The following is a 26,512-nucleotide window of genomic DNA, read 5'->3' on the forward strand; positions in this document are numbered from 1 at the left end:
ACATTATAATTCATAACAGTAGCAAAGTTACAGTTATGAGGTAGTAGTGAAATTAATATTATGGCTGTGGGTCACCACACATGAGAAACTGTATTAAAGGGTATTAGGAAGGCTGAACACCACTGGCTGAGGGCCTCATCTAAAGCGTTCAGGCTTAGTGACTTCTGCCTCTGTCTGCATTGACTCCCCAAAACAGACGAAGGTAGGTGACTGTAGACTACACACACACACAAACACATATTTGGTTTTTTGAGACAGGGTTACTCTGTATAGACTTCGCTATCCTAGACTCACTTTGTAGACCAGGCTGACCTCAAACTCACAGCGATCTGCCTGCCTCTGCCTCCTGAGTGCCAGGATGCCTTATATTTTTGTCTTGTTTCTTGAGAGATCACTATAGCCATCAACTTAATATGTAGCAGAGTATGACCTTGAATTTTCTTTTTTCTTTCGAGGCAGGGTCTCGTTTTGTGGATGATTTGCCTAGAACTTGCTTAGAGCTTGCTTTGTAGATCAGGTTGGCCTTGAACTCACAGAGCTCTGTCAGCCTGTCTCCTAAGTGCTGGCATTAAAGGTATGTGCTACTACCATACTCTGGCCTTTTAATTAAAAAAACAAACAGAGTCCACATTAAAAAAAAAGTTTCTGGGTATTTTGCCTACACAAGTATTTGTGTACCACTTTCATGCTTGGTGCCCATGGAAACCAGAAAAGAGTGTGAGATCCTCTGAAACTGGAGTTAAGGTGGTTATAAGCCACCATGTGGATGCTGGGAATCAAACCTTGGTCCTCTGGAGGAGCAACCGGTGCTTTTAACCTCTGAGACATTTCTCCAACCATCATGATTCTCAAAATCCCTCCCCCTTTTTGAGACAAGTTGTCTTAGTTAGGGTTTTATTGCTGTGGAGAGACATCATGACCGTGGCAACTCTTATAAAGGGAAACGTTTCATTGGAGCTGGCTCACAGTTTCAGAGGTTTAGTCCATCATCACGGCAGGAAACATGGCGGCATGCAGAGAAAGAGCTGCCATGGGTTAGCTTAAAGAAGAGCCAGGTGGGCCGGGAGGAGTTAACTCTGAGGAAAGGAAGCTCGTGGAGAGAAAGAGCCCAGATGAAGAGCATGTACAAGTATTTCTATGATTTTGGATGGCAAGTGGGCCAGATAGGAATGATTAGAGCAAATGGCAGGGGGTGTGGGACTGAGAGACAACACGGCAGTTTAGGGAGTTAGTATCTGCCCAGCCCCAGGTTAAATAAGGCTTATTAAATAAAAACCTATCAGGAAGCCAGGAGTGGTGGTGCACGCCTCTAATTCCAGCACTTGGGAGGCAGAGGCAGGTGGATCTCTGTGAGTTCCAAGACAGCCAGGACTACAAGAGAAACTCTGTCTCAAAAAACCAAAGCAACAACAAAGACCTATCAGGTATCTGGGTCTTTCATTGTTATGGTAGCGGTTTAAACAATAACCACTGTGCTAATGCTATGGATTAATAGTAGATATTAATAACCGGTTTCCACAATACATAGTGGCTCACAGAGACCAAAGCAGCAGTCATGGCGCCTGCATGGTTCACTTGGTCCTCTGCATATATGTTATGGTTTTTAGCTTGGTGGTTTTTGTGGGACTCTTGACAGTGGGAGCCCCTCTGACTCTTTTGCTTGCTCTTGGGGTTCTTTTCCTCCTAGTGGGTTGCCTTATCCAACCTTGATGTGAGGGTTTGTGCCCAGTATTATTGTATAACTTTTTGCACTATGTTCAGTTGATGTCCCTGGAAGGCCTTCTCTTTTATGAGAGATGAGGGGAATGGGTCTGGATGAAAAGGGAGGTGGGGGGTGGACTGGGAAAAGTGGAGGGAGGGGAAGATGTAGTCAGGATGTGTTGAAAGATGATGATGATGATGATGATGATGATGATGATGATGATGACGACGATGATAAATCCCCTTGAAAATGCCTTAAATAACAGTTCTTGAAAAAGATAGAATTGGGCTGGAGAGATGGCTCAGAGGTTAAGAGTGCTGCCTATTCTTCTAAAGGTCCTGAGTTCAATTCCCAGCAACCACATGGTGGCTCACAACCATCTACAATGAAATCTGCTGCCCTCTTCTGGCCTGCAGGTGTTACATGCAGACAGAACACTGTATACTAAATAAATAAATCTTTAAAAAAGATAAAGATAAAATTATTTAAGTCATTATTAAGATGCCAACACCACCAATTCAATCAGCTAGTATCTCCAGACTTGTACTCTGTAGGGACATGCAGGTGCTGCCTGCAACGACTAGCAATGCAACCCAACATAAAATGAAGTACTTACTTACATTATTATGAGGTTTGGGGAGCATTTTTTTTAACTTGTGCAACTCACATGGGCCTTTCAAGATAGACCATGGACTGTAACAAAACATTTTCAAAATATAGGCATCTGATGAAGAATGTGAATTGAAAATGGGTAGCAAACTGGCACAACTCAGTAAGATCAACAGTGCCTTTCCAACGGACAAAATATCTGAACAGAAACCTCACCAAAACTGATATATAGGCTGCAAATGAATACAGAATGATTCCACCACTGGTCATTAGGAAAGGCAAATGAAGGGCATGGAAAAGCACCCTGCATATCTACTTGAACAGCTCAGGATAAAGGTATCTACTGAAGAAAACAGTATCTATCAAAAGATACATCTACATAACATACATATATGTTACTTGTAGAAACGAACAAACAAAAACTGGAAAAGGTGATCCCTCTACCCACATGACTATTCGCAATCAACGGTAACTCTCACACTCTCTTCTGGCCTCTGCTGGCAGCCCGCATGCATATGGTACTCAGACAAACGCAGAAAAAAACACACATATGCATTGTGTGTGTGGGGGGGGGGGGGGGGGGAGGAAGGCAAGTCCAGGACATCCAGGCTTGTTACACAGAGAAACAGAAACAGAAAGAGGCAGTGAAGGTTGGGGTTCTATTCTGAGAACCTAGCGAAGTTCATGCAACAAAGAGGGCTGCCATGCTGTTAGAGAGCTAACACAGGACATCCAAAAGGACCTCTAACCCCCACGGGTTTTTTACTTCAGTCAGCTTTGCAACCTTGAAAGGTTCTCTGAAAATAATTTTATTTTTTTTTATTCTAAAACACCAGACCATTCATCTTAAAAAGCAACAGCTGCACTGTGCTGAGTAATTTAAATCTGTCCCAGTAGAGAAGCAGAACTTCGATTGATTTGTGGGTACTAGGTTGTTTTTTTTTTTTTTTTAAGATTTATTTATTTATTGTGTATACCACACTCTGCCTGCATGTGCACCTGCATGCCAGAAGAGGGCACCAGATCTCATTACAGCTGGCTGTGAGCCACCATGTGGTTGCTGGGAATTGAACTCAGGATCTCTGGAAGAGCAGAGCCATCTCACCAGCACCCCACCCTGCTTTTAAACTTGACACAACAAAAGGGGGAAAATCCCCAAAGGCCAAGACTTAAAACTGCCTTGAACATGGAGCCTTTGGAGTAAAAAGGAAGAAGTACCTGTCTCCTCAAATTTATTTAGCAGCCATATAAGCAAGCATGTACATTTACCTCAAGTGTTTTCCTATTTTTACATCCACCTAAATACATCCCAACATCAACATCAAGTTTCAAACAGGCCTCCAACTGCCCGCCATGTTCCTATGTTTGAAACTATAGGAAGATTGATGAAAGTCCCCAGTCAAAAATACAATACTTCATACCCTTTGCATCTCAATCATCTAAGAAACCAACATAAAAATTATGCTTGAATATGTTGTTAGTCAGCAGCAGGTGATCTGTCTGCCCTCGGAGAAAGGCAACTGCTGCTGCTTTATCTAACAGAACCTCACATGTTGTCAACAAAGGAAGACCACAGCAAGAAGAGCCCATTTACTGACACTCGTCAGTAACCATCACTGTGTCTCAACAACTCTATTTCTTGCGCTTTGCTTGTTTAGAGCCCAGGCAGATCAAAAATGGTGACTGAGGTATAAGACAACACTTCCTGTGTGTACACAGCATTGCCAGCTTTCTTTTGCATGTGGAGATGAAGCAAGAATGGAAGGTGATGGCCAGAAACTGCTGAGAGGGAAGACGGCACACCTGAATCCCAGCTAAGTTTGGGTTTGGCAACATCCACAGCCTGAGAAAGCCTGCAAGCCTCCAGACTCACATAAGCAAGGGTCCTTTAAAAATAAAATGCTATCAGCCACCATAAAAACCCCGAACAATATCACCGTGTAGAACTTCCCTAAATCCTTTGGCTATCCTGCCAAATAGAATCTTTATTTTGCTTCTACTTTCCAACGTGTGACAAAAAAAGCCCTCAAATACCCACAGCCCACCTCCCCAAAACTGCCTTCAAACTAAAGATTTCTGGACCATGTCTAAAAAAAAAAATCAATCAGCTTTTTCATTTAAGGAACTGTTGTCATTTTATATTACAGATGACTGTAATTTGTTAAATTATAAACAAGTTTAATGCATTAAGAATGAAATGAACCCTATGCCTGTATAAAAGTAATCATGTTTTAATTATGAACTAAAAACATTTGATCAGTAAACATGAATTAGAAAAATTAAAACACTAAATACAATGTTAGAAAATTTCACAGTGGGTCAATGAAAATTCTTTTCTGCATACATTATGATCAATGAACTAGTAAATCATAATCAGAGTGATAAGGCAAAAATAGTAAAACCATTCTTTTTTCATAAAAAGTTACACATCATCTTCTGTAAGGACAGCTATCATACATGAAGAAACAAAAATGTGATCTCTCTACTGCATCCCAGGAGCATCAGGCAATGTCATTTTGGAATGTTCTAGTCATCTTCTTCCTCTCCATCATCTTTGGCATCTAGTTTACTTTTCTCTGCCTGAGAACCACCTTTCGCTTCCTCCCTTTCCCCCTCCATCAATGCAATTATCATTCTGAATTTCTTCTTCCCTGAAGTTCGAGGACTACTTCTCCTTTCCCACCTGTGAACGTCCTTCCTCTTCCTCTTCCTACTCTTCAAAAACTCCAGGTGGACCAGCTTCATCCTCCTCTTCATCCTCCCCAAATCTGGTGCTTCAATTTTCCTCCTGACAGAATCTACCTAAGGATGTAACTTGCTGCAGCAATTGAAACAAACACTTTCTCTGTTAGCTTCCAGGTTTGTGACCTCATAGTTATGCAAGTCAAAAACTTTAATTTTTAAAGACTGTTGCAAAGCTTCGACCATATTGAGATCTTTGATTTTATTTCCAATCACATTGAGGTAGGTTAGATTTAGCCATCTCTCTGCTAGGACTTCCAAGTCTCTGGAAATTATACTGCCACTAAATTCCAACTTTGCAAGTTTATTTAAGCTGGGAAGCCAAACCAATGAACTAAATAAATTCCACATTAACCAAACTCAGAAACTCAAGTTCTTTTAAACGTGTCATTTAGACCTTCAGTTTCCTCATTCACACACAAGCCATCATCAAGGGCTGTCAGCTCCTCCACTACTCTGTTCTTCAACTCCATGTCCCCATTCCACACTTTGGCTCCGCTGCTCCTCCTTCTCCATTTCCTGCCTGTCCCATTAGGTCCAACCCTTAAAAAAACGTGTAGATTTAGAAGTGAATGCAAAGCAACGCAATTACAAATGCTAACTACCACACAGGATATGGGGGAAGAAAGGAGTAGCAAATGGGAAGCCAGGGTGGTGTTAAGATTCTCTCTCATATTCTCATATTCTCTGTCTGTCTGTCTCTCACACACACACACACACACACACACACACACACACACACACACACACAGTTCTTACCCCTTCAATGGCTGCTTGGAGATTGTTTTGTTTTTTTAAATTTAATTTTTAAAAATTTATTCACTTTACATACCAACTGTAGCCCCCTCCCTCATCTCCCCATGCCCCTTCTCTAGTCCTCAGAGAGGGGGAGCCCTCCTCCCCTACCAGCTGACCCCAGCCTATCAAATCTCAGCAGGACTGCCTGTATCCTCTTTCTCTGTGGCCAGGTGAGGGCCCCTGCCAGAGGGAAGTGATCACAGAGCGAAGAGCAGGCAGCAGAATCCAAGGCAGAGACAGCCCCTGCTCCTCTCACTAATTTTAATTAATTAATTTTATGTGTATGAGTTTTTGCCTACATATATGTATATAGACCATGTGCCTGAGGAGGCTAAAAGAGAGTGTAGGATTTCTTGGAAACTGAGTTATTAATAGTTGTGAGTCTCCACGTGTGTGCTGGGAATTGAACTTGGGTCCTCTAGAAGTTCATCCGGTGCTCTTAACCCCTGAACCATTTCTCTAGCCCTGATTGATAGATTTCGATGCTCAATGACACAGAGGGACTCAAGAGTGTTTTCATTTGTGCCCACATATGCCCCACTGATGTTTCTCATTATTGTTAAGCTTATGACTTAGCATACTTATGAATACAGATGTGTACAATTTCATTTCAGAAATTAGATTGTATCTTAACATTTTATATAAAGATATTTTGGCTTAAAAAAAGAACATCAATACAAAAATAGTCAATAAAAATATTACCAAACTTATAAGTATGGTGGCACATATCTTTACACAGGAGTTAGGAGGTAAAGGCAGGCGATCTCTGTAAGTTCCAGGCCAGCCAGAGCTACAGAGTGAGACCCTGTCTCAAAAAACAAACAAAATCACAAGTGAACTGAAGCTCTCATATTTTATTAGATTAAATACAAAAAGATGAAACCTCAGGCAAATATTTTGTTATAAAGTTAAATATACATTTACATATAAAAGAAATGTTACTCTTACAAAATAAACTTTTTTTCCAGAAATAAACTCTTATCTGTATAAAACTATATATGCTATAATCATCAAAATTGGAAATAATTTAAATGTTTTTAATGGGTAAAAGTATAAATAAGCTAATATATTCAGGCAACAGAATACTTCTCAGCCTTTAAAAGAAACAAAATACTGACACGCAAAAGAACTTGGGCCGGGAGTGGTGGCGCACACCTTTAATCCCAGCACTCAGGAGGCAGAGGCAGGCGGATCGCTGTGAGTTCGAAGCCAGCCTGGTCTACAAAGTGAATCTAGGACAGCTAAGGCTACACAGAGAGACCCTGTCTAGAAAAACCAAAAAACAAAGAAACAAAAACTTGGATGCATATCAAGGATACTACACTGAGTGAAACCAGTCTCAGAAGGTTCCATGCTATATAATTACATTGATATAACATTCCCAAAGAGACAAAAGTGTAGTCATAGAGAATAGTGGCCAGCTATTAGAATAGGGGAACTACCATAAGGAGATAACCCAAAAAGGATTTTATAAAAAGTATCTATGTGTAAATTGTGGTAATGGATATATATATATACACACACACACATATGTATATGACCTAATATATTAGACCTGTATGCTAAAAACAAGCTAATTTTTCATTAATTTAAAATGAAAATATTTAAAATACTTTTGTTATTTGCATCTTATAGTTAAATATATTCAGAGGCTCTTTAGATTGAGTAGTTTACAATGTAATTTCAGAACTACTATTTACAATACCATAGGCCATATTTTACAGTGTACTTTACAGTTCATAAAGCATATGAAAACTTTTGATTCAAACATCAACTAAGGAAAAATGATTTTACTGCCAAAAATGCTCAATACACATAAGGTAAAAGAACCTCTGTTTCAGTGGTCTTTATTAAGACGGAACCTGCAGATAAAACAAGTATCTTCCAGGTTTTTTTTTTTTTAACAACATAAGCAGATTTGGTTTTGCTAAGACATGAATGCTAACAATAAAAGTCACTAAGATAATTTAAAACAAGTTTTATAAATCTTTAACTAAGATATTAGATTAAAGCCCAGGGAATTAGGCACTATGAATGGTAGAAAACTCAAATAAATTAATATCTACACATAAGAAAATATCAACTATTCATTAGCCCTACAAACTTTAACAATCAAACATAAAACAGTGCTTTTAAAACGCCCTTGAATATTTCCTGGAGGTAAACTGTGTTTTATAACATATCCTAAACACATACTAAATGCAACATTCAGATCAGGGCAATGGTAAGTATCATATATTCACATCAGCTAAGTTTTAAAAAAATTACTTAACTGTCCCCACACAGGTTTCCAATTCGGGCTGTGTTTGCTCTGACCTCCAGATAGAAAATGGAAGGCCACCTGCTAGGAAATGGGTCAGACCATCAGCCGCTTCCTGATGGCTTCTGCATCAAAGCGAACAGTCTATGCACAAGTTCCAGTGACAGTACAAACCTGCATGCTGTGGACTCAGTTTACATTTTATGGAACACTGGTCCCACTGTAGCTATAATGTCTGCATAGGGAGCACTCTGGCTCAGCTCAATAACCCGATGTTTTTTCAGCATAAGAAAGGTATAAAATTTGGCAGCTGCCTGTTTTCGGTTGCTGTTTCTGCATAGCTCCATCAGACTAAATGATTGCATTCCCATCTTGTTGGATTCCTGGGAAAATAATTAGAAAAGAGAAAAGAAAAAAGTATTACAAGTACAGCAGTCTGTGGATGCATAATAAACAACAAACACTGCAATTTTTGACAAGTAACTGATATCCTTAAAAAGAGAAACAGAATGACTGTAGTAAGCTCATAAAGACATAGATTGCTGAGAGCAAACCTGTCTCACTGAGAAAACTCACAGAAAACTACTAAGTTTTATACAAATTTATGTGTGACAGGAATGTTAGTTTTTAAAGTGGCATTAACAGGAAAAACCCGTAGGCCTTTGTGAGGTTTCACATACAATGAATAATTAGCCCATTGTGTGTCTTCTCCTTAAAGGCACCAGAGATGCCTGTAAATAAAGCTTGAAGTCAAGGTGGAAGTGAACCGGTGGGTTTCAGTGGCAGGGGAATGGAGCAGTGTCAACCTCACCTCATCACATGGTGTCTGCATACCTACCAGAAGTAAAAAGATCAATACGGTATTAAGTTGTGGAGGAAGACAACACCTTTAATGAAGACTAGGATTTGGAATTGCACTCCTACAAAAATATAGTTTTTATTTACCCAGAAATACTGGACAAAATAATTGCCAGTATCCTTACTTCCTATCACACTCCTTGGATGGTTGGTTGTAAGGCAAGTTTAGGAATGTCAATACCGTATAAAGTACTTGATAAATTAATAAGGAAAATACTTCATTGTGATTTATCTCAACTATAGGCACTGTCCAGCATTAGTAAACTTTCAGAAATGGCGTATCCAGCCTTCATTTATTCCCTCCCTTGACAGCCTGGTGTGGATTGTGTCACCTTTTCCTCCCATGACAGCCTTTTGGTATCAAGAATTTTAAAAACAACAACAACCAAATAACAAAACAAAACAAGAAACCCCTAAGGTGCCAGGTATAAGAGACTGAACGTGTGTGCTTATATCCGTTCCCTTCAGAAACTTTAAAAAGTGAACACAAATAAACAATGAGAAAAAGAGAAAGATCAAGAAAGAGGAAAGCACAGGTGACCTACAGGGTAGAGGAAGGTAACTGTGTTGTTTGATAGCAATGGCCCCCACAGAGTCATGTGGTTGAATGCCTGGCTATAGAGAGCGGCCCTACTGGGAGGCGTGGCCTTGTGGGAGTAGGCGTGGCCTTGCTGGAAGAAGTGTGTCACTGCGGAGGTGGGCTTTGAGGGTGTATATATATACTCTCAAACTACGCACAGCGTGGGACACAGTCTCCTTGCTGCCTGCAGATTAAGATGGAGAACGCTCAGCTCCTTCTCCAGCACCGTGTCTGCCTGCACGCTGCCATGCTTCCCGCCATGACGATAATGGACTAAACCTCTGAAACTGTAAGCCAGCCCCAATGAAATGTTTTCCTTTGTAAGAGCTGCCTTGGTCATGGTGTCTCTTCACAGCAATAAAATCCTAAGACAGTAAGTATCAACGAGAAGTTCAGCAGAGAGCAAGCCAATCTGGGGTGCAGACCCGGGAAAACTGGGGAACTGGAGTCGTTAGAGCTCAGTGGTTAGGGACTGGGGTGAGAAATCAGACCGTACTGATGCAACAGCTTCACAGAGGCCCGAGACCGCTCCAGACACAGCAGGGGGCAGGAAGGTTTCATTTTGCAAAGAGTAACTATTGAGGCTTTGTACTTGGGATATGGATACTGAATAGGGGAAAAGTGTCAAACCACAAACAGATTAAGTGGTGCTCCGCAATGACCTAACTCTGTGCTGCTTTTTGTGAACCTGGGAAGAGGGTACATCAGGAGGCAGCTTTCATCAGACTGACCTGTGGGTATGCCTGTGGGGCGTTTTCTTGATCAACGACTGATGTGGGAGGGTCCAACCCACCTGAGATAGGGCTATCACTAGATATTTGAGTAAAATCTCAAACGTTAAGATGCTAATAATAATAGAAAAGGTTTATTATAGAAAGAGAATACAAAGGGCAAAAAAAAGCTATAAAATTTGAAGTTAAAGTTTTTCACTGTGAACACAAAAAGTGATTAGATGACAGCAAACAAAGCATATTAGTGGTTGCCTGGGAAAGGGGGTGGGTCTTATACTATGGGAAAGATGAGCCAAGAGAGAATAAAGGACATTTTGGGGTGTTTTACATATGTTCATTATTTTGAGTGTGGTGATAGTTATTCATATGTAAAATTCATATGTAAAAATAATTCCAAATGCATTTAATACAGTAAACTAAGTATAGTGAATAATATTTTAATATGCATAGTTTATTACTTATTAACAATACCTCAATAAAGGCTTCCAAAAACTAAATAAAGATTAGGATTATATGAACCAAAATAGTAAATAACTTTAAAAACTAAACCAAAACAATAACAAAACTCCCAGAAAACAAAAATCAAATTTTATTAAAAACTGAAATACAAAGTTGAGGCTATCTTTAGAGACTATTAAAAAAAAAGAAATAATATAGAGATTAAAGTTTTTTTATACAAAGGAGTAAATATGTAGAATCATCTGATCTATAAATTCCCCAGGAAAAGAAAACAAACAAGCAACAAGAAGGAAGTCTAATTAAAAATATTTTATGTGTTTGGGTGTTTTTCCTACATGCATGCTGTGCACCGTGTGTCTGGTGCATGTGAAGGCCACAAGAGGGGGCCATATTCCCCGGAACTGGAGTACATATAGTTGTAAGCCACCATGTGGATCCTGGGAATCAAGCGTGGGTCCTCTTCAAGAGCAAGTACTCTTAACCACTGAGCTATCTCTCCAGCAAGACGAAGTCTAAATTTTAAAAAGTCCTAGAATATGTAGTGATTATATGCCCAATACAGAGCAATATGATAAACTTGAAAACAAAAAACAAAAACACCAAAGAAACAAAAACCCTCCAGAGTGCATCATCATAAAATTTCAGAGCACTGGGGCCAAAAAACAAACAAGCAAACAAACAAAAAACTAACAGCTTCCGGAGAGAAAGTAAAGATCACCAAAATGATCATAAAACAGGACAGTGCCTGACTTCCAAAATAACACAAGAACCCTAGATATGGTATAAAACTTTATCAGATAAAGTATTTACAAGTCATATAGAGACAACCAATCAAGCTCAAGTTAAAAATAAACAATTTTTCAGGCTTTGTTTGCAAGGTTGCTATCTCCTATATACCATTTATCTTGAGAAATTATGTGGATTATACTGACTAAAGGTTTAAGAGTTAAAAAAAAAATCAAAGCACAAACAGGGAAACTAAAAGGAGACAAGGAATTTCTCCTGTATGTGAAAAAAGAATGTCCCAAGACAACAGCTGTGAAGGAGATGGAAGAGTAACTAACATGATTAAGATCAAGAATATAGTGAGATGCAAAAGGATTCTTTCTGAGGGAAAGTAGGGAGCTAATGGGTCCATGGCACACAGTAAGAGGTTTTGTATTACATTGCCAAAGCACTTGGGAGAATAATTCTGGAGTTACATAAACATTAAGGAAGTATCATGATGTAATAAAGGGCAAGAGAGCCCGCTTGGCTGCTCTTGCCGAGGACCCGGCTCATTCCCAGACCCACATGGAAGGTTACCACCCCCTGCAACTCCACCTCCAGCCGATGTCTTGTGGCCTTTGCAAGCACTTCATGCACACGCCGCAGACATACATGCAGGCCAAACACCCATACATATAAAGAAGTTTTTAAAAAAGAGGTAATAAACCAAATAGCACAACCATAAGATTTATATGAAAACAACTGTAATCACACCATGAAGCTTCAGTGAAAACTGATTTTTTTACATAATCTTCAAACCAGAAACTGATAGTCATCCTTTAATTAACTTTTTCTTCTATATTTAGTCCTAGGTATATCACTCAAAACCATTTCAGGCCAGTGGACTTTTTTTTTGTCTTCAACAAAAACATAAAAATATTTTGTTTTCATAAATATCTAGATGCTCAAATTAATATACTATTTATTTTTTAGAATACAAATCAAGGGCTAGGGAAAAGGTTCAGGGGGTAAAGTGCTTGCTGTGCAAATATAAGGACTGGGGTTTAGATCTGCTGCACCACACAGAAATGCTGGGTGGGTCAGGAGTCAGAGGTAAGGGACCTCCAGGGCAAAGGTACTCGGTAGACTGGCTGGAATTAGCAAACCCTGGTGTCAGTGAGAGGCTTTGCCTCAGGAAATGAAGTGGAGAGTGATTGAGGAAGCTCCTTGATATCAATTTCTGGCCTCCACTACACAAGTACCCACACATGCATGTATCCCCATACTAGAACACAGATATACATGCGCACATACACCACACCTGTCTACACACACACACAGATAAATAAAATACTATCTTACCCGTAATTCATTTAATGTTTGAAATAATCTTTGATTCCATTTCTCTGCCTCAGTATTTTCTTTGCTGCCTGATGACTCCTGTTTGAATAATAAATAAATATTTCATTTAAGCAAACTTAACTGAATGTAAAAACTAACACCTTATGAGCCGAGAATGGAATCTCAGCTCAGGAAAGGTATTGATCTGTCTGATAAAAACAACAGTAACAGAACCAACAAGGAAAAACAGAGCAAAGGGCTGTGGATGAGAAGCGACATAGTTCTGAGTCACTTCCCCAGTTGTCCTAGGCCGCCTCCGACCATAGCATGCAACAGCAGCAAACAAGGACACAGATTAAGAGGCTATAGAGGCGGCACAGCAGTTAAAAGTGCTTGCTGACAACTATCTGTAACCCCTGTTCCTGGGGACCCAATGGCCTCTTCGGTCACCTCTATGTACATGGTGCACATAAACTCATGTAGACATACACACATGCACATAAATAAAAAATAAATCTAAAAAAATGAATGCCAGGACTTAATAGGTAGTTTGATAGTATATACGAACAACTTCTGATACAATTTCTTTGAGTTAAAAATGCCTTCAGTAAAGCTAGGTGAAGTGGTGCATGTCTGTAATCCCAGCACTCAGAGAGACAGAGGCAGGCGGATCGCTGTGAGTTCGAGGCCAGCCTGGTCTACAAAGGAGTCCAGGACAGCCAAGGCTACACAGAGAAACCCTATCTTGAGAAACAAAACAAGCACACCGAAAAATGCCTTCACTACTCTGGAATAAAGGTTCAAAGAAGTAACTAACTGAGGGGCTGGGGAGATGGCACTGACTGCTCTTTCAGAAAGCCTGGGTTCAGTTCCCAGCACCCATAGATGGCTCACAGCCACCTGTAACTAGTTCCAGGGGACCCAATACCCTCCTCTGGCCCCTTGGGGCACTAGGAACGTATGCGGTGTACTTTCATACAGGCGAAACACTCATACATATAAAACCTTTTAAATATTAAAAATACTTATTTTTATGTGTATTCATGTATCTTTAAAAAGAAAGAAAGAAACCAGGTAGTAATGCATGGGGAGTCAGTGGGTTGGATTTCTGGACCCTTTTCATTTTCTGATTTTAAAAACTTTTATACAGTTGTCTTGTGCCAACAATGTTGAGAAAAGACATGCTCACATTATTTAGTAAAAAGTTAAACTTTAAATACCTTAGGTTTTATCCTAACATAGTATAATTTCCAGAGACAAGAATGATTTAAAACACCAATTCCCAATATCTGAAACATGACCTCACCTCTGATAAGCATAAAAATTGCATACTTGCTTTAAAATTACCTAAAGTTTCAAAATACTGTAAGGATGAGAAAAAGTCATGAAATTTCTTCATAGCTCACCCAACGATTCACAAGCATCTCAGCTGCTGTTTGAGCCGGAGAGGCCAAGACTATGTATAGAGTCCATGCTTGCTTAAAACTCATGATTCTCCTGTCTGGTATGGGCCACCAAGGCCAGAAAATTTAAATTATAAACTTAGAAATAAACACAGAGGAGTTCTGCAAGCTAATTTCAGGTAAATAAGACATCAACATTTAGGAAGACAACCCCACCCCCCACCCCCCAGACAGGGTTTCTCTGTGTAGCCCTGGCTGGCCTCGACCTCACATCGATCTGCCTGCCTCTGCGTCCCGAGTGCTTGGATTAAAGGCGTGCGCCACCTCGTCCAGCCTAGGAGGACAACTTTTAAGAATAATCCTTTCTCCCTCCTTCTACTTCCATGTCCTATTTTTAAAATACACTGAGCTTAATTAAGGTTTCCTGGAAATGGAAAGTAAATATGATCACCATGTACATTCTGTGTATGTATTAAATTACCAAAATTATGTTAAATCTAAAAATAATTACATATGAAAAAACTCCACCAAAGACTACAAATATATTTACCAATTCAGCTGTACCGTTTTCTTGGACCAATGAAGCATTCGTTGAAGATAGTCTCTCATCAGCTAGAGAAATGGTTTCAAAAATATCCTGCTAAGGAAAAATCGGAAATTACAGGTAATTCTGCTAATGTGAACAACTCGATTTTATTAAAGGATTTATTGACATAAATACTTTCTCAAGCATACTAATTACATTTGAAAATTTATTCTTATGAAAATCCTCAGATAATCAATTCCTAACTTAAATATTCTTTTTCCATATAGCCCACCACTGAAGCACTCTGTGCACTACTCCCTTCTCTCCACTGCAGCTCCATGTTAGAGCCTCTACTGGTGGGCTCCTGAGATCGCTTTCCCACCAGGCTTCTGCAGCAGGAAAGAACCCTGAATGGCAAGCAGAGTGGGTGAGAGTGAGGGCTGTGGCACACAAACAAGAAACAAACAAACAAATACTGATCCTCCAGAAGAGGCGCAAAAACAACAGAAGGAAAAAGAGAGGCCAGCGGTGTCCTGCTCTCCATCCTCTCCTCCTCTCTGCACCACCATAAGGCCCTGGCCCCATCCTTAGCCTGTCACTAAGCTCTGCTCCCCAGATACCCGCTCTGACCCATGCAAGCCAGGAGCATTTTCTAATATACTTTCCCCACTTTTTTCACTTCAGCTTTAAATATTTTAGTGACTAGGAGGCATTGCTCTTTATTTTTTTAGTACACACACACACACACACACAGAGCCTTATTTCTCTTTTCAGTATCTACGAAACTCTACATTTTAGATAATTCTAAATTTATAATCACTATACACAAAAATTCTGTTTTATGAGACTTTAAAATGATTGATCAGGATCAACATTTTTCTGTCCCTGCAAACTCACTATGTATATACTCCCCATACTTTACTATATTTCCTATTTCTTCATCATTTTGGAAACAAAGTAAGAATAGAACTGAAGAATTGGGCATGGAATAGTATAAAGAATTAAGAGTCAAAAGAACTGGTGCAGCACATGGAGAAAAATCTATTTTGTAAATTAGTAGCTGCTAACTGCACTGGTATTTTCCTTCCCCAAATAATAAATTAAACAAGTTTTCCTGATAAGAATTTCAGTGTCTGCATTCTAAGAAATACCCAAGCCCCCAAAAGGCAGACAGCATGGCAACTCACTGTATCAGTATACAGTATATTATCAAATATTTAGTAAAACATGTTCTGTGTTAATGTATTCTCAATCTGTCCTCCCAGGGCATCCAGTTCTATGTGGGTTAACTCTCAATTCCAAGTGTTTATCGAAATACAATGAAAAGGGCTTCTGCTTCCCAAGTCCCCCCTTCCCTCTTCTGCAGGGAGCCTTTAATGTGCCTCACTGTGGGACCCCGCTGCTAAGGTCCAAGCCAGGCATTTCTGGATAGCCTCTGTGTTCCGTATAAGAAAAGGCCTCTTTCTCAGCTGGGCCCCCTCTCTGCCTGATCTGGGGAAGCCCTCACAGAAGCCATCAGGGAGATTACAAACTCAACCCTTTCCTGATAAGAAACTTGTTAAGCAAACAAAACAAAACAAAACTATTGCACTAACCAAGGACAATAGTAAACATCGAACCCCTACTCTGATCTACCCAATGCACAGGACATTCTCCACAGTTATGTGGAGAGCGGCTGACTTTGACATGAACTCTGGTGCCCTATATTTGACCACTTCCCCCTGGTGGGGAGGCCTAGTGGCACTCAAAGAAATAAGCAGGCTACCAAGATGAGACTTCGTAGCCTGTGACCATAAAGTGGGGAAGGAGGTCCCCCTCAGTCATAGACCTAGGGGAGGGGAATAGGGTGAAAGCAGGAGGGAGGGAGGAATGAGAGGATACAAGTGATGGGATAGCAATTGAGTTGTAATCTGAATAAATAAATTAAAAAAAAAAAAAGAAAAAGAAAAAAGAAACCTGTTAAGCAACCGCTTGGGAATTCCTGGAAACACCCACCGTATGCTAATGAGATGTCTTGGCTTTCAACCAATGACCTTTAACCCCACCTGGAGCCTCCCCTCCCCCATAGGATAATTAAGTACTGCTTTGCCCCTCTTATGATAGGGCTGTGTTGTTACATGTAAAGGAGGTATCCCTGGCATCACTGGCCAGGCCCCAGTGAACCAAACACGTTCACCCTCAAAACCTCTCCCACAGCACAAGGTTTGTAAGTCACTGTTTCACACAAAATAAAGGAGCCAGCATCATCTATTTCACCACAGCTAGCTAAGACTTGTCATTTATTCTGGGGAAGGATGGGCTGCCCTTCTTCCCAAAGAGCTCATCACTGGACCCCTATGGCTTGCTGGCTGCTGCAAGCTTCTGCTACTCACCAGCCTGTCAGGTGTCAGTGCAGATGGCTGCAGGCAACCATCCTGACTGCCTACCTTGGTTTTGGAGCTCCAATCTAGCCACCAATTTGCCCAGGCCAGGCCTTTGTTGCCACCTGGCTTGGGTTCCGGAGCCCTGAGCTTCTCTGACTCTGTGCTGTACCCTTTTCTGCCCTGGAGTGTGCACTTCCGCTTTTGTGCTCCATGGGCCATGAGCTTCCTGGGAGAGTGCCTGCCAAAGTTTAGGGTCCTGCCAAAAGCTGCAGACACTTCACTGTGTGTGTGTGTGTGTGTGTGTGTGTGTGTGTGTGTGTGTGTGTGTGTTTTCTTACCCCTAATAATAAGCCTTTTTTTGCCAGAAAAAAAAATGACAATGATGATGAACAGACCTGTAAAGCATTGGTTTATTTTTATCAGTAAGACTATAATATTTAAGCAACAAATAAGAAAATATTTTATGTTTCTGAAACAGGGTTTCTCTGTGTACCCTGGCTATTCTGGGACTTTGTAGACCAGGCTGGCCTCAAACTCAGAGATTCACTTGCTTCTGCCTCCTGAGTGCTGGGATTACAGGCTTGTGCCTCCACACCTGGCAGAGAAAATATTTTAAAGAAAATATTTTTCCTATGTTCTCAGATAGTTAAGCTTTTCAAATAAAAACTGTTTCCAAAGAAAAATCTTGTTTTTCTGTTTCTTCAGAGTGACAAAACTATTTTGTTTTGGTCATAGACCTTTAGATAGTCTTTACTTCAATTTATTGATTATTCACTTTACATAGCCCCTTCCCTCCTCTCCTCCGGGTCCCACCCTCCCTCCCTGTTCCCCACCACCACCACCACCACCACCACCACTCACCCACAGGATGCTCTCAGTCCTGATACGACTAGATAGTCTTTCAAAGTAAACTTCCCAAGATAGTTGGGAAGTTTAAAACATTGTTCTTAGAGGGAAAAGATGGGGGAGAAACAACACACAAGCATCTGGCTGGAGTTCTAAGGGACCCTGAAACTCATGCAATGTAGAGCTTAGTAAGCCTCTCAATATACAACCAGATTCAAGCAAACCACTCATTTATTATGTCACATAATACATTTCAGTATGAAACTACTTTATCTTGTGATCCACCATCCTCAACTTTAGAGGACTACTATCTGGCAGATTAAAATTGTGTTTTATCTTGTAGCAATGACACTTACCAGAGTAACTGTTGAACAAAATGAGATGAAATATATAAATAAGAATATGTATCAGTCTCTCCCTATCACTTCACTGGAGTTGCATACAGACGTTTCAGTGATTCTCTCTGGGTAACTTACCTCAGAGTTAATACTCATGTTGATGTTCTCCTGAAAGCTACCCACAGAGTCATTGATCACATCCTTCCAAGCTTTGGATTGGTTCACCTCTCTGCGGGAATTTGGGTCTTCCATCACTGAGGGTTCTTAATTATCAAGGAAGTAAAGAAGATGTTACCAAAGTGCATTTCAAACTTGAGCTGGCATATGCCTATTCAAAAAGAAAACTTCTGGACTAGTAACTTGGAACCCAAGAACTTCAATAAAGAGTATACTCCTTTCTGGCATTCCCCCGAGTCTCACATGATTTATATATTTATAAATTTCTCCTCCTCTGCTTCTTTTATCATTTCCACTCCCCGCCATCCTCCAATCATCCTTCCTTACTCACTCACTCACCCTCACACATTCACTCACAGGAGAACAGGCATAGTTTAAGCTCTGCGTCATGTACTAGTGTGTAAATTTTAATGTCTTAAGAAATGGTCACTGGACAACCAACACAAGTTGGTTTTATTGCTTTATAATTGTCACAACATTAATGAGTGATTATTAGCATTCTGTGAACTTTATTCTAGGAAGATGGTGATATCTGTCCCAGGGTAGTTGTATTACTTAAGTACTGGTCTTATCACGGAATTTTACATTGTTGTAAAATGAAATATTATTCTGCCATACACGAAGACTTTCTTTTCTAAGAGTTTATGAATCCTGCCTTTGGAGTAGATGGGTAAGAGAGAGAAAATGATCCACACAGGATATATGTTTCATCTTTTGTATATGTGTGGAGAGGACACTGGGGATTAAACCCAGGACCTCACACATTCTAGGCAAGTTACCTATCACTGAGCTACATAGCCAGCCCGCTTTAGTGTGTTTCAGTTTGAAATACAGTCTCACTGGGTTGGCCAGGCTGGCTCTAAACTTGCTCTGTAACCCAGGCAGGCCTTGAATTGGCAATCCTTCTATGCTAATAGGTGCAATTACAGTCCTGTGTCATTAGGACTGTCCTATATTTTAATCTTTTCCGTGAAGTCTTGGGCCAGAAATTAATATGAAAAGCAGAAGACTGCTATGTTAAGGTAATATTTTAACTTAAAATAACTCTACTACAGAAAAAGATTATATTTGAAAATATAGATTTGAATTTAGGTTTTATCCTGAAATGTAAAATTCAATTTTTGCTTATGCAGCATTCCCCTTGACATAAACACAACTAGGAAGTCTCACCTGGAAAGTTTTGGTTTCTTACTTCCTTCTGTATCAATTTTACAAGCTTAAAGTCAGTGGACAAGAGACATTTTGCAAACAACTGTAAAAACACATTTATTTTGATTATATATTAGTAAAGCAATTCAATAAAGCACAATCAGATATGCTAAAAAGTAAAAGCCATTCATACCTATTTTTTCAAGCTGGATTTAATGGAATACACCTTTAATCCCAGCACTTCGGACGCAGAGGCCGGTGGATCTCTGTAAATATGAGGCCAGCCTGGTCTACACAATGAGTTTCAGGACAGCCAGACCACATAGTGAGATTATCTCAGGGGGGAGGTGAGGGACTGGGGGGGGAGGGAGAAAACAAAAAGTAAAAGCCATTCATAAACAGTTTTTTTTTAAAGGTAACATGATTTGTGACTTTTTTTTTTTTAATATGTATACAGTGCTCTCCTTGCATGTACACCTGCAGGCCAGAAGAGGGTATCAGATCACATTATAGATGGTTGTGAGTCACCTTGTGGTTGCTGGGAAATGAACTCAGGATCTCTGGAAGAGCAGTCAGTGCTCTTAACCTCTGAGCCATCTTTCCAGCCCCCCCCCTTTTTTTTGTTTTTTTTTGAAACAGGGTTTCTCTGTGTAGCCTTGGCTGTCCTAGACTCACTTTGTAGACCAGGTAGGCCTCGAACTCACAGTGATTCACCTGCCTCTACATCCTAAGTGCTGGGATTAAAGGCATGCGCCACACAGTTTTTAAACAAAATTTTAAAATAAAGGTTTCTTTTTTCTACATGTCCAATTATGTTGTAAATGTAGACAAATTTACTTATAAACAAACAAACCGTCATATTTATGTAAAAAGATGGAAACAATAACCATTTTCAATTCATCGTGAATCAAATCCTGGGTAGCAGTTGACAGAAGTGTATCCACTCCTCCTTTCTTCTTCCACATCATCAGCCTTTGTGTGGGGGGTGCAAGGTCCAGGACCATCAGGGTGTCCACAAAGGAAGTAAGCTGCTTGTGCATCGTCTTGCTGCTTATCTCCTTGACTGGGTCTACAAGCAATCTCCTCTTTTTCCTTTTCCTTCTACCACCAGCAATGTCTAGAGAGAAGCAGGCATAAATGGACTTAAAAAATTTTGTACAATGATATTCTAGGCTACCACATATCTTAAAAGTCTATTACAAATAACCTGCAGGGTTACACTGGGAAGAAAAACCTTCTGGTCTTTGAAAATATGCATTGCAAGGTTTTTTTGCATATCTAGAGTATCTGAGCAGTCAAAAGCTGATACATTTTTCAAGTTATCAAGTTGGAAGGTGCTTAAGAGCGACTGTTCATTGTTAAGTAAGCAACTAAAAAACAGGGCAAACAGGGAGAGGGCAGTTAAAGAATCTGGAGCTTTTCTTTTCTTTTTAAAGTGTGTAACAGGATAATGGTTCAAAATATTAATGTGCATCTTCAGTATGTATTTCACCCCCCACAGTGAAACGCACATATGAATTCAAAGTAGGTAGCTAATTCCATAGTACAAAGAAGGCAGAAGTCACACTTTTCTTTAGTAAAGCTGAAAATGTTTTCTCTCTGTGTGTCTGTCTGTCCTGGACTTGCTTTGTAGACCAGGCCGGCCTCAAACTCACAGAGATCTGCCTGTCTCTGCTCCCAAGTGCTGGGATTAAGAGGCATGAGCCACCACCGCCCAGCGAATTGAATTATTTTTGCATTCCTACCTTTCCCAAACTGGACATATGACTAGAACAGGACTGAATGCGATAGAACAACCGTCTCAGATTTCTTTCATACTCTTCTCCTAGTTACTGCTCAGTGCTATTACCATGCTATCAGCCTTCTATAACATTGTATTGACTGTTTGCATATCTCAAAACAATAAAGTTAGCAGGGTACCAAAGATAAAAATAAAAACATGAAATTTCTTACCTAAACCGTCAATTGGGCCAAGAGTAAATCCTTCCTCTTCATTTGATAGCAATATTGTTTCATTTAATTTGTCATCTTCAGGTAGATACTGGTCATCTGAGTTACCTGGTTCTACTAATAAAAGTACCATAAGAACAAAAACATATGACTATGTTACACATTAGAAGACAATATGAGATATAAGATAAAAATAATTGAGGACATACTGCTAGCTGGGGTGCTACATAAATTCTTAGAATCATGAGTTTTAACAGAGGCAAAGAGGCTCAGTAATAAATGATCTGGGACCCACATATTTGAGTGCATCAAGTAGCGCCAGCCCCTTCTGCACATGAGACATCTCAGGCTGAGCTATGTTACAGCAACAGTGAAAACAAACAAAAAATTACCAGTATAAATTTCTATGACAACTAAAGTATTTATGTTCGGTTGAACCATCAATTGACTCATAATAAAGAATAGCTAAGTTCTGATTGCCCAATCCTTTTTATATTTTAATTTTGAGTGTTTTTCTAGAAAGCAAATGTTAACACCAAACATTGAGAAAAACAAAAATGAGATTAACCAGACTTTAAAGGAAAAATTATCTGTCTTAAAGACCTCAACTCATCCGAGGTATTTTGGTAAGAATTTCAAGTAGAGAAAAATATGCTCACTTGAAAATGTGTAATTTCTCTCAAACTGTATGCCAATGGTCAAGCTATACAATGTGATAAGTTTTATTCCCATATAACATACATTATTTTTTAGGATTTGAAAACACACTGCTTGGAAAGAATAAATGTGATCTATGAAAGTTGATCCTGGTTAACTGCTTTTTCAGAAACCTAACTTCCTGCTACATTGTCTAGTTTTAGGTTTAAAAAAAAAATCTGAAGGAGAATGTTCTTCATTGTTGTGCTGCTGAAACTCAGAAGTGACGAGACTTAATTTGAACATTGGCATCTACATATTTTCTATGCAAAAGACTTCAGCATACCTACTATGCTACTGGGAAGCTCAGGAGGCAGGGAAATTTCTTTGTTCAAATATATGTCTTCTAAAAAGGTGCTCTCATCTTGCAATAGATTGTCTTTAAAAACATAAATAAATGCTTTTTATTCACAAACATTTACTAGCATTAGTTCACACAGACATTATACTACAGCTTCTTAAACTATTTGTTTTCACTCTACATGGTGTCACATAACTGGATTAGAAGGGCTTGGGGTGTTGTGAAAATTTTGGCAAGGGGGGGGGGAACCTCCCCTTCTCTTAAGAAGGAGAGGAGACAATGGAAGGAGGGTGAGGCTGGGAGGAGAAGAGGGAAGGGGCTGGGATCAGGCTGTAAAGTGATTAAATAAAAATGTTGAAAATAAAAATAAAAATAGCTGATAGCATTATAAAAATATTCATTACACATGTTTTGTGTATTTCTGTCCATTACTAGAGAAATATGTTGAAATATTTAGTCAAAATTGCTAGCTTTATTTCTCTTTTAAATCCTATTAGATTTCCCTTATGAATTTTTACAACATTGTTATTTGGTGTATATGCACTTAGGATTGCTGTGATTTGTTGGTCAAAAAAAGATGTGATTGATTCTTTATAACTAAATGTACTCCTAAGGTTGTAAAAAAATATCAAATGTACTTCTGGCAGTGCTCACCTATGCTTCACTTAGCCGCTTTAGTGCGGCCTTGGCTCTGAACACACAACGTGTGCTTTTCACTGTGTGTGCGATCACATGCTGTACAATCCCACAAACACTACCTGAAATTCCTTGGCACAGATTAAAGATTACTGTATTTTATGAATCTCATTGTTATTTACTATATGTACAATATTTTCTGTTCTAACAGAAACACAGACTTAATTATAGTAAATGAAGACATTTAATATTTTCCTACCACTACTCCCTGCAAATCAGAACATTTTTAGATTATAACTAAACATACCTCTATCATCTTATATAACTATGTATGCAAATCAGTGTTCTCAGCATTACAAATTCAAAAACAAAATACTGATCAACTTGGGCTGGAGAGATGGCTCAGAGGTTAGGAGCACTGTCTGCTCTTCCAGAGGTCCTGAGTTCAATTCCCAGCAACCACATGTAATTCACAACTATCTATAATATGATCTGATGCCTTCTTCTTGTGTGTATGAAGACAGAGCAGTCATATATATAAATAAATAAATACATCTAAAAAAAGAAATATTGATCAACTGAAAAATACTGAAAATATTCTATATTCTGCAGTATAAAAGTTTTAGTGATTTTGTTTTTTAATGTAAAAGTAAGCATAGCATTTCAGTATACATTTTATGTATATTTATTTTAATAAATGGTAAAATGATAATAGTATACCAAATAATTGTTTTAGAATACTCTTCAATTTATATTCAGTTAACACTTGGTTTGTACAGACGTTTTGATTTCTAAAATGTATTTTTTATTATATGTGTATGGGTGCTCAATTGTATATATGTCTTGTACTACATGCATACAGTGTCCATGGAAGACAGAAGAGGGCTTTGGATTCCCTAGGTCTGGAGGTACAGACAACTGTGAACTTTAATGTGGGTGTTGGGAACTGATTGCAGGACCTCTGGAAGAGCAACCAGTGCTCTTAACCACGGAGCCATCTCTACAACCCTTTGTATACATTTTTAATATACCTATATACCCAGGACCACATAAGAATTTCTTGGGCAAAAGCGGGTTATGAATGGAAAAAGTTTAAGAAGCCCTGATTTATATAAGGGATAACCGCACTTCTTTCTTTCTCCTCTCCTGAACTCTTTATATAGTCTAGGCTACCTTAAACTCATGGTTCATCTGCCTCAACGTCCCAAAGGCTGAGATTATAGGTATGAGCTGCTATGCCTGGCTGAAAACTAGACTTTTAATGCAAACTGGAAAAAAAATCTGTAAATGTATTTCATATAACTAAAAAAACTTTCAATATATACTTTTTTCTAAGTGTCTCTCCAAATAGTATATTTTATACTAATATTATAATTTAAATATATAATGCTATAATAACCTTGAAGAATATATATTCCACAATTTGTATTAAAGAAGACAGTGTTCCCAACATATAATCTAGTATATTTGTAAAGAGTATACTAATCTCACTTTTCCTTTCCAAAATTCAAGGATACAAATAAAATGGGCAGGAGCTAATGAGTATCAACTTAGGCATAGCCTAAAAATACTAGACTTTGAAAGCATATGTGAAAAATAGGTTGACCTAAGCAGATATACAACTGAAAGTTCAATTTGATGTAACAGATACATTGCTGTGATTTGATTAAAATATTTAATTTTTACAACCAGAAATCATACCAATCATTTCTCCTGCAGTTCCTTCATCCCCAAATCCATCTCCATTGTCAAAGAGGAACGATTTCTCCTCAGTGAGGCTTCCAGAGCTATGTTCAGCTGCAAGGCCACTGGAGTTCATTAATATGTTGTCTTCAAAGGAGCCATGTCTTCTGAGGAGCTCAGGTTCATCCCCTATGTACATGCAAATCATTAGTGCCAAGCTAGTCACGGAAACATCACAGCTGAGATATCATCTAGGATAATTCACCCTAATCTAAGAGGAAAATAAGGCTTTAAAATGATTGACGTCAACAGAAGTCACTCAGTTAGTCAATACAGACAAGATTTCAAGTTCAATACTCTACCAATACAACAGGAAACCAATACCAAAACACAAAATAGGGTTTATAGTCATATAGTTTAATCATGTCCTTGTTGGTCAAAATGCTGTGGGAGTAAATGATTCTCTACATGTTATGTAGGCAACATTATGTTTGATCACAGATTATTTCATATCTTTTCATATAGACAACTACTTGAACAGTTTATGCCTAAGAAGAATTTGGAAAATCTGCCCAAGGCTACAGAGAGAAACCTTGCCTCAAAAAACAAAAAAGAAAGGTATGTTAAAATAGTAAAGGTTGAGTTTATAATATTTATTCAGTAAATATTTATAGAATATACTAGGTGTTGGAGATAGAACAGTAAAAACAACACAGCCAGTCAGCTAACATTAACAGTACTTAATTATATTATGTGACAGAGGCAGTAATTTTCATTGTACAAATAAGAAATCATCACTGAGAGGCCTGAAGCCCGACCACCAGGTTATGCAGGTAGTCACAGAGGACCCAAAGTTAGCCCTGGTATGTTCTTTCTAAGCTCTAAATTTAAAAATCATTATGTCCATGGCTCTGAACCATGATCAGAGGTTGGCCTTCTCTCCCTTTCAATAACCCATGTTAATTATTAAAGAAAATCACAAAGTATTTGAACATTTTTCCATAAACCTACATCACACTGGACTGCTACCTACATCAATCTGCTAAATGGACTTAATAACTTTTTGAGAGAGAGCTAAGAACATGCTTATATCATTCAAGTGCAACTCTTTGCTAAAAGGAAAACCAGCCTTGTCCAACCATAGAATAACACTTAGGAACAGACACTAAATTCTGAGTGATGGGCATTTCAAGAGTCTGAGGATAAACTGGTTATTGTGCCACACATCTATAATTACAGCACTCAGGAGGTGCAACAGGCCAGTCTGAGTAACAGATATGAGTGGGTTAAATAGTGAGACTATTTCCATCCATCTATTATCTATCTATCTATCTATCTATCTATCTATCTATCTATCTATGCTCTGCCCTTCAATTTTACATTATAATCTATGACAGAACAGATTAATATAAGGTTCTTAAGGTTTGAGGGGGAAATCACATATGGGTGGAAAGGACAAAGGCAAGAATGAAGAAAGTAACATGTGATTTTGCTATCAGGATCTCAGCTTTACAGACAGGGTATGAGGCTCAGTTAGAGCATCTGCTGCATAGTCACAGCAAACTGATAGAAAAAGTCAAGATTCAAACCTGGTACTGCTGATAGATCGACATGTTTCTCCAGTTTTTTTGAGTTATTTAAGATACAGAACTGTGA

General features: G+C 39.0%; 1 protein-coding gene across 6 annotated transcripts in view; it reads right to left on the bottom strand.

Annotated features, from left to right (window-relative positions):
- Positions 1 to 6,690: 6,690 nt before the first annotated feature.
- The window catches only part of RAD21L1 (RAD21 cohesin complex component like 1), a 28,728-nt gene continuing 8,906 nt past the window's right edge, over positions 6,691 to 26,512 (bottom strand). For 3 of the 6 annotated variants that reach the window (XM_084774445.1, XM_084774440.1, XM_084774441.1), the window contains 9 exons: positions 24,875 to 25,045; positions 22,523 to 22,615; positions 21,544 to 21,657; positions 20,478 to 20,707; positions 19,612 to 19,693; positions 18,403 to 18,527; positions 14,742 to 14,831; positions 12,810 to 12,887; positions 6,691 to 8,494 (listed from right to left, as the gene is read on the bottom strand). In XM_084774445.1, the coding sequence (XP_084630571.1) occupies positions 8,306 to 8,494; positions 12,810 to 12,887; positions 14,742 to 14,831; positions 18,403 to 18,527; positions 19,612 to 19,693; positions 20,478 to 20,707; positions 21,544 to 21,657; positions 22,523 to 22,615; positions 24,875 to 25,045 (1,172 nt within the window). In that variant the 3' untranslated portion in view covers positions 6,691 to 8,305. The remainder of the gene's footprint in view (positions 8,495 to 12,809; positions 12,888 to 14,741; positions 14,832 to 18,402; positions 18,528 to 19,611; positions 19,694 to 20,477; positions 20,708 to 21,543; positions 21,658 to 22,522; positions 22,616 to 24,874; positions 25,046 to 26,512) is intronic. The other 3 variants (XM_084774443.1, XM_084774442.1, XM_084774444.1) reach the window with 3 other exon arrangements.

The sequence above is a fragment of the Acomys minous genome (genome assembly GCF_964271855.1).
Source record: "Acomys minous genome assembly, chromosome: 3".
In the NCBI taxonomy this organism is placed as follows: Eukaryota; Metazoa; Chordata; class Mammalia; order Rodentia; family Muridae; genus Acomys; species Acomys minous.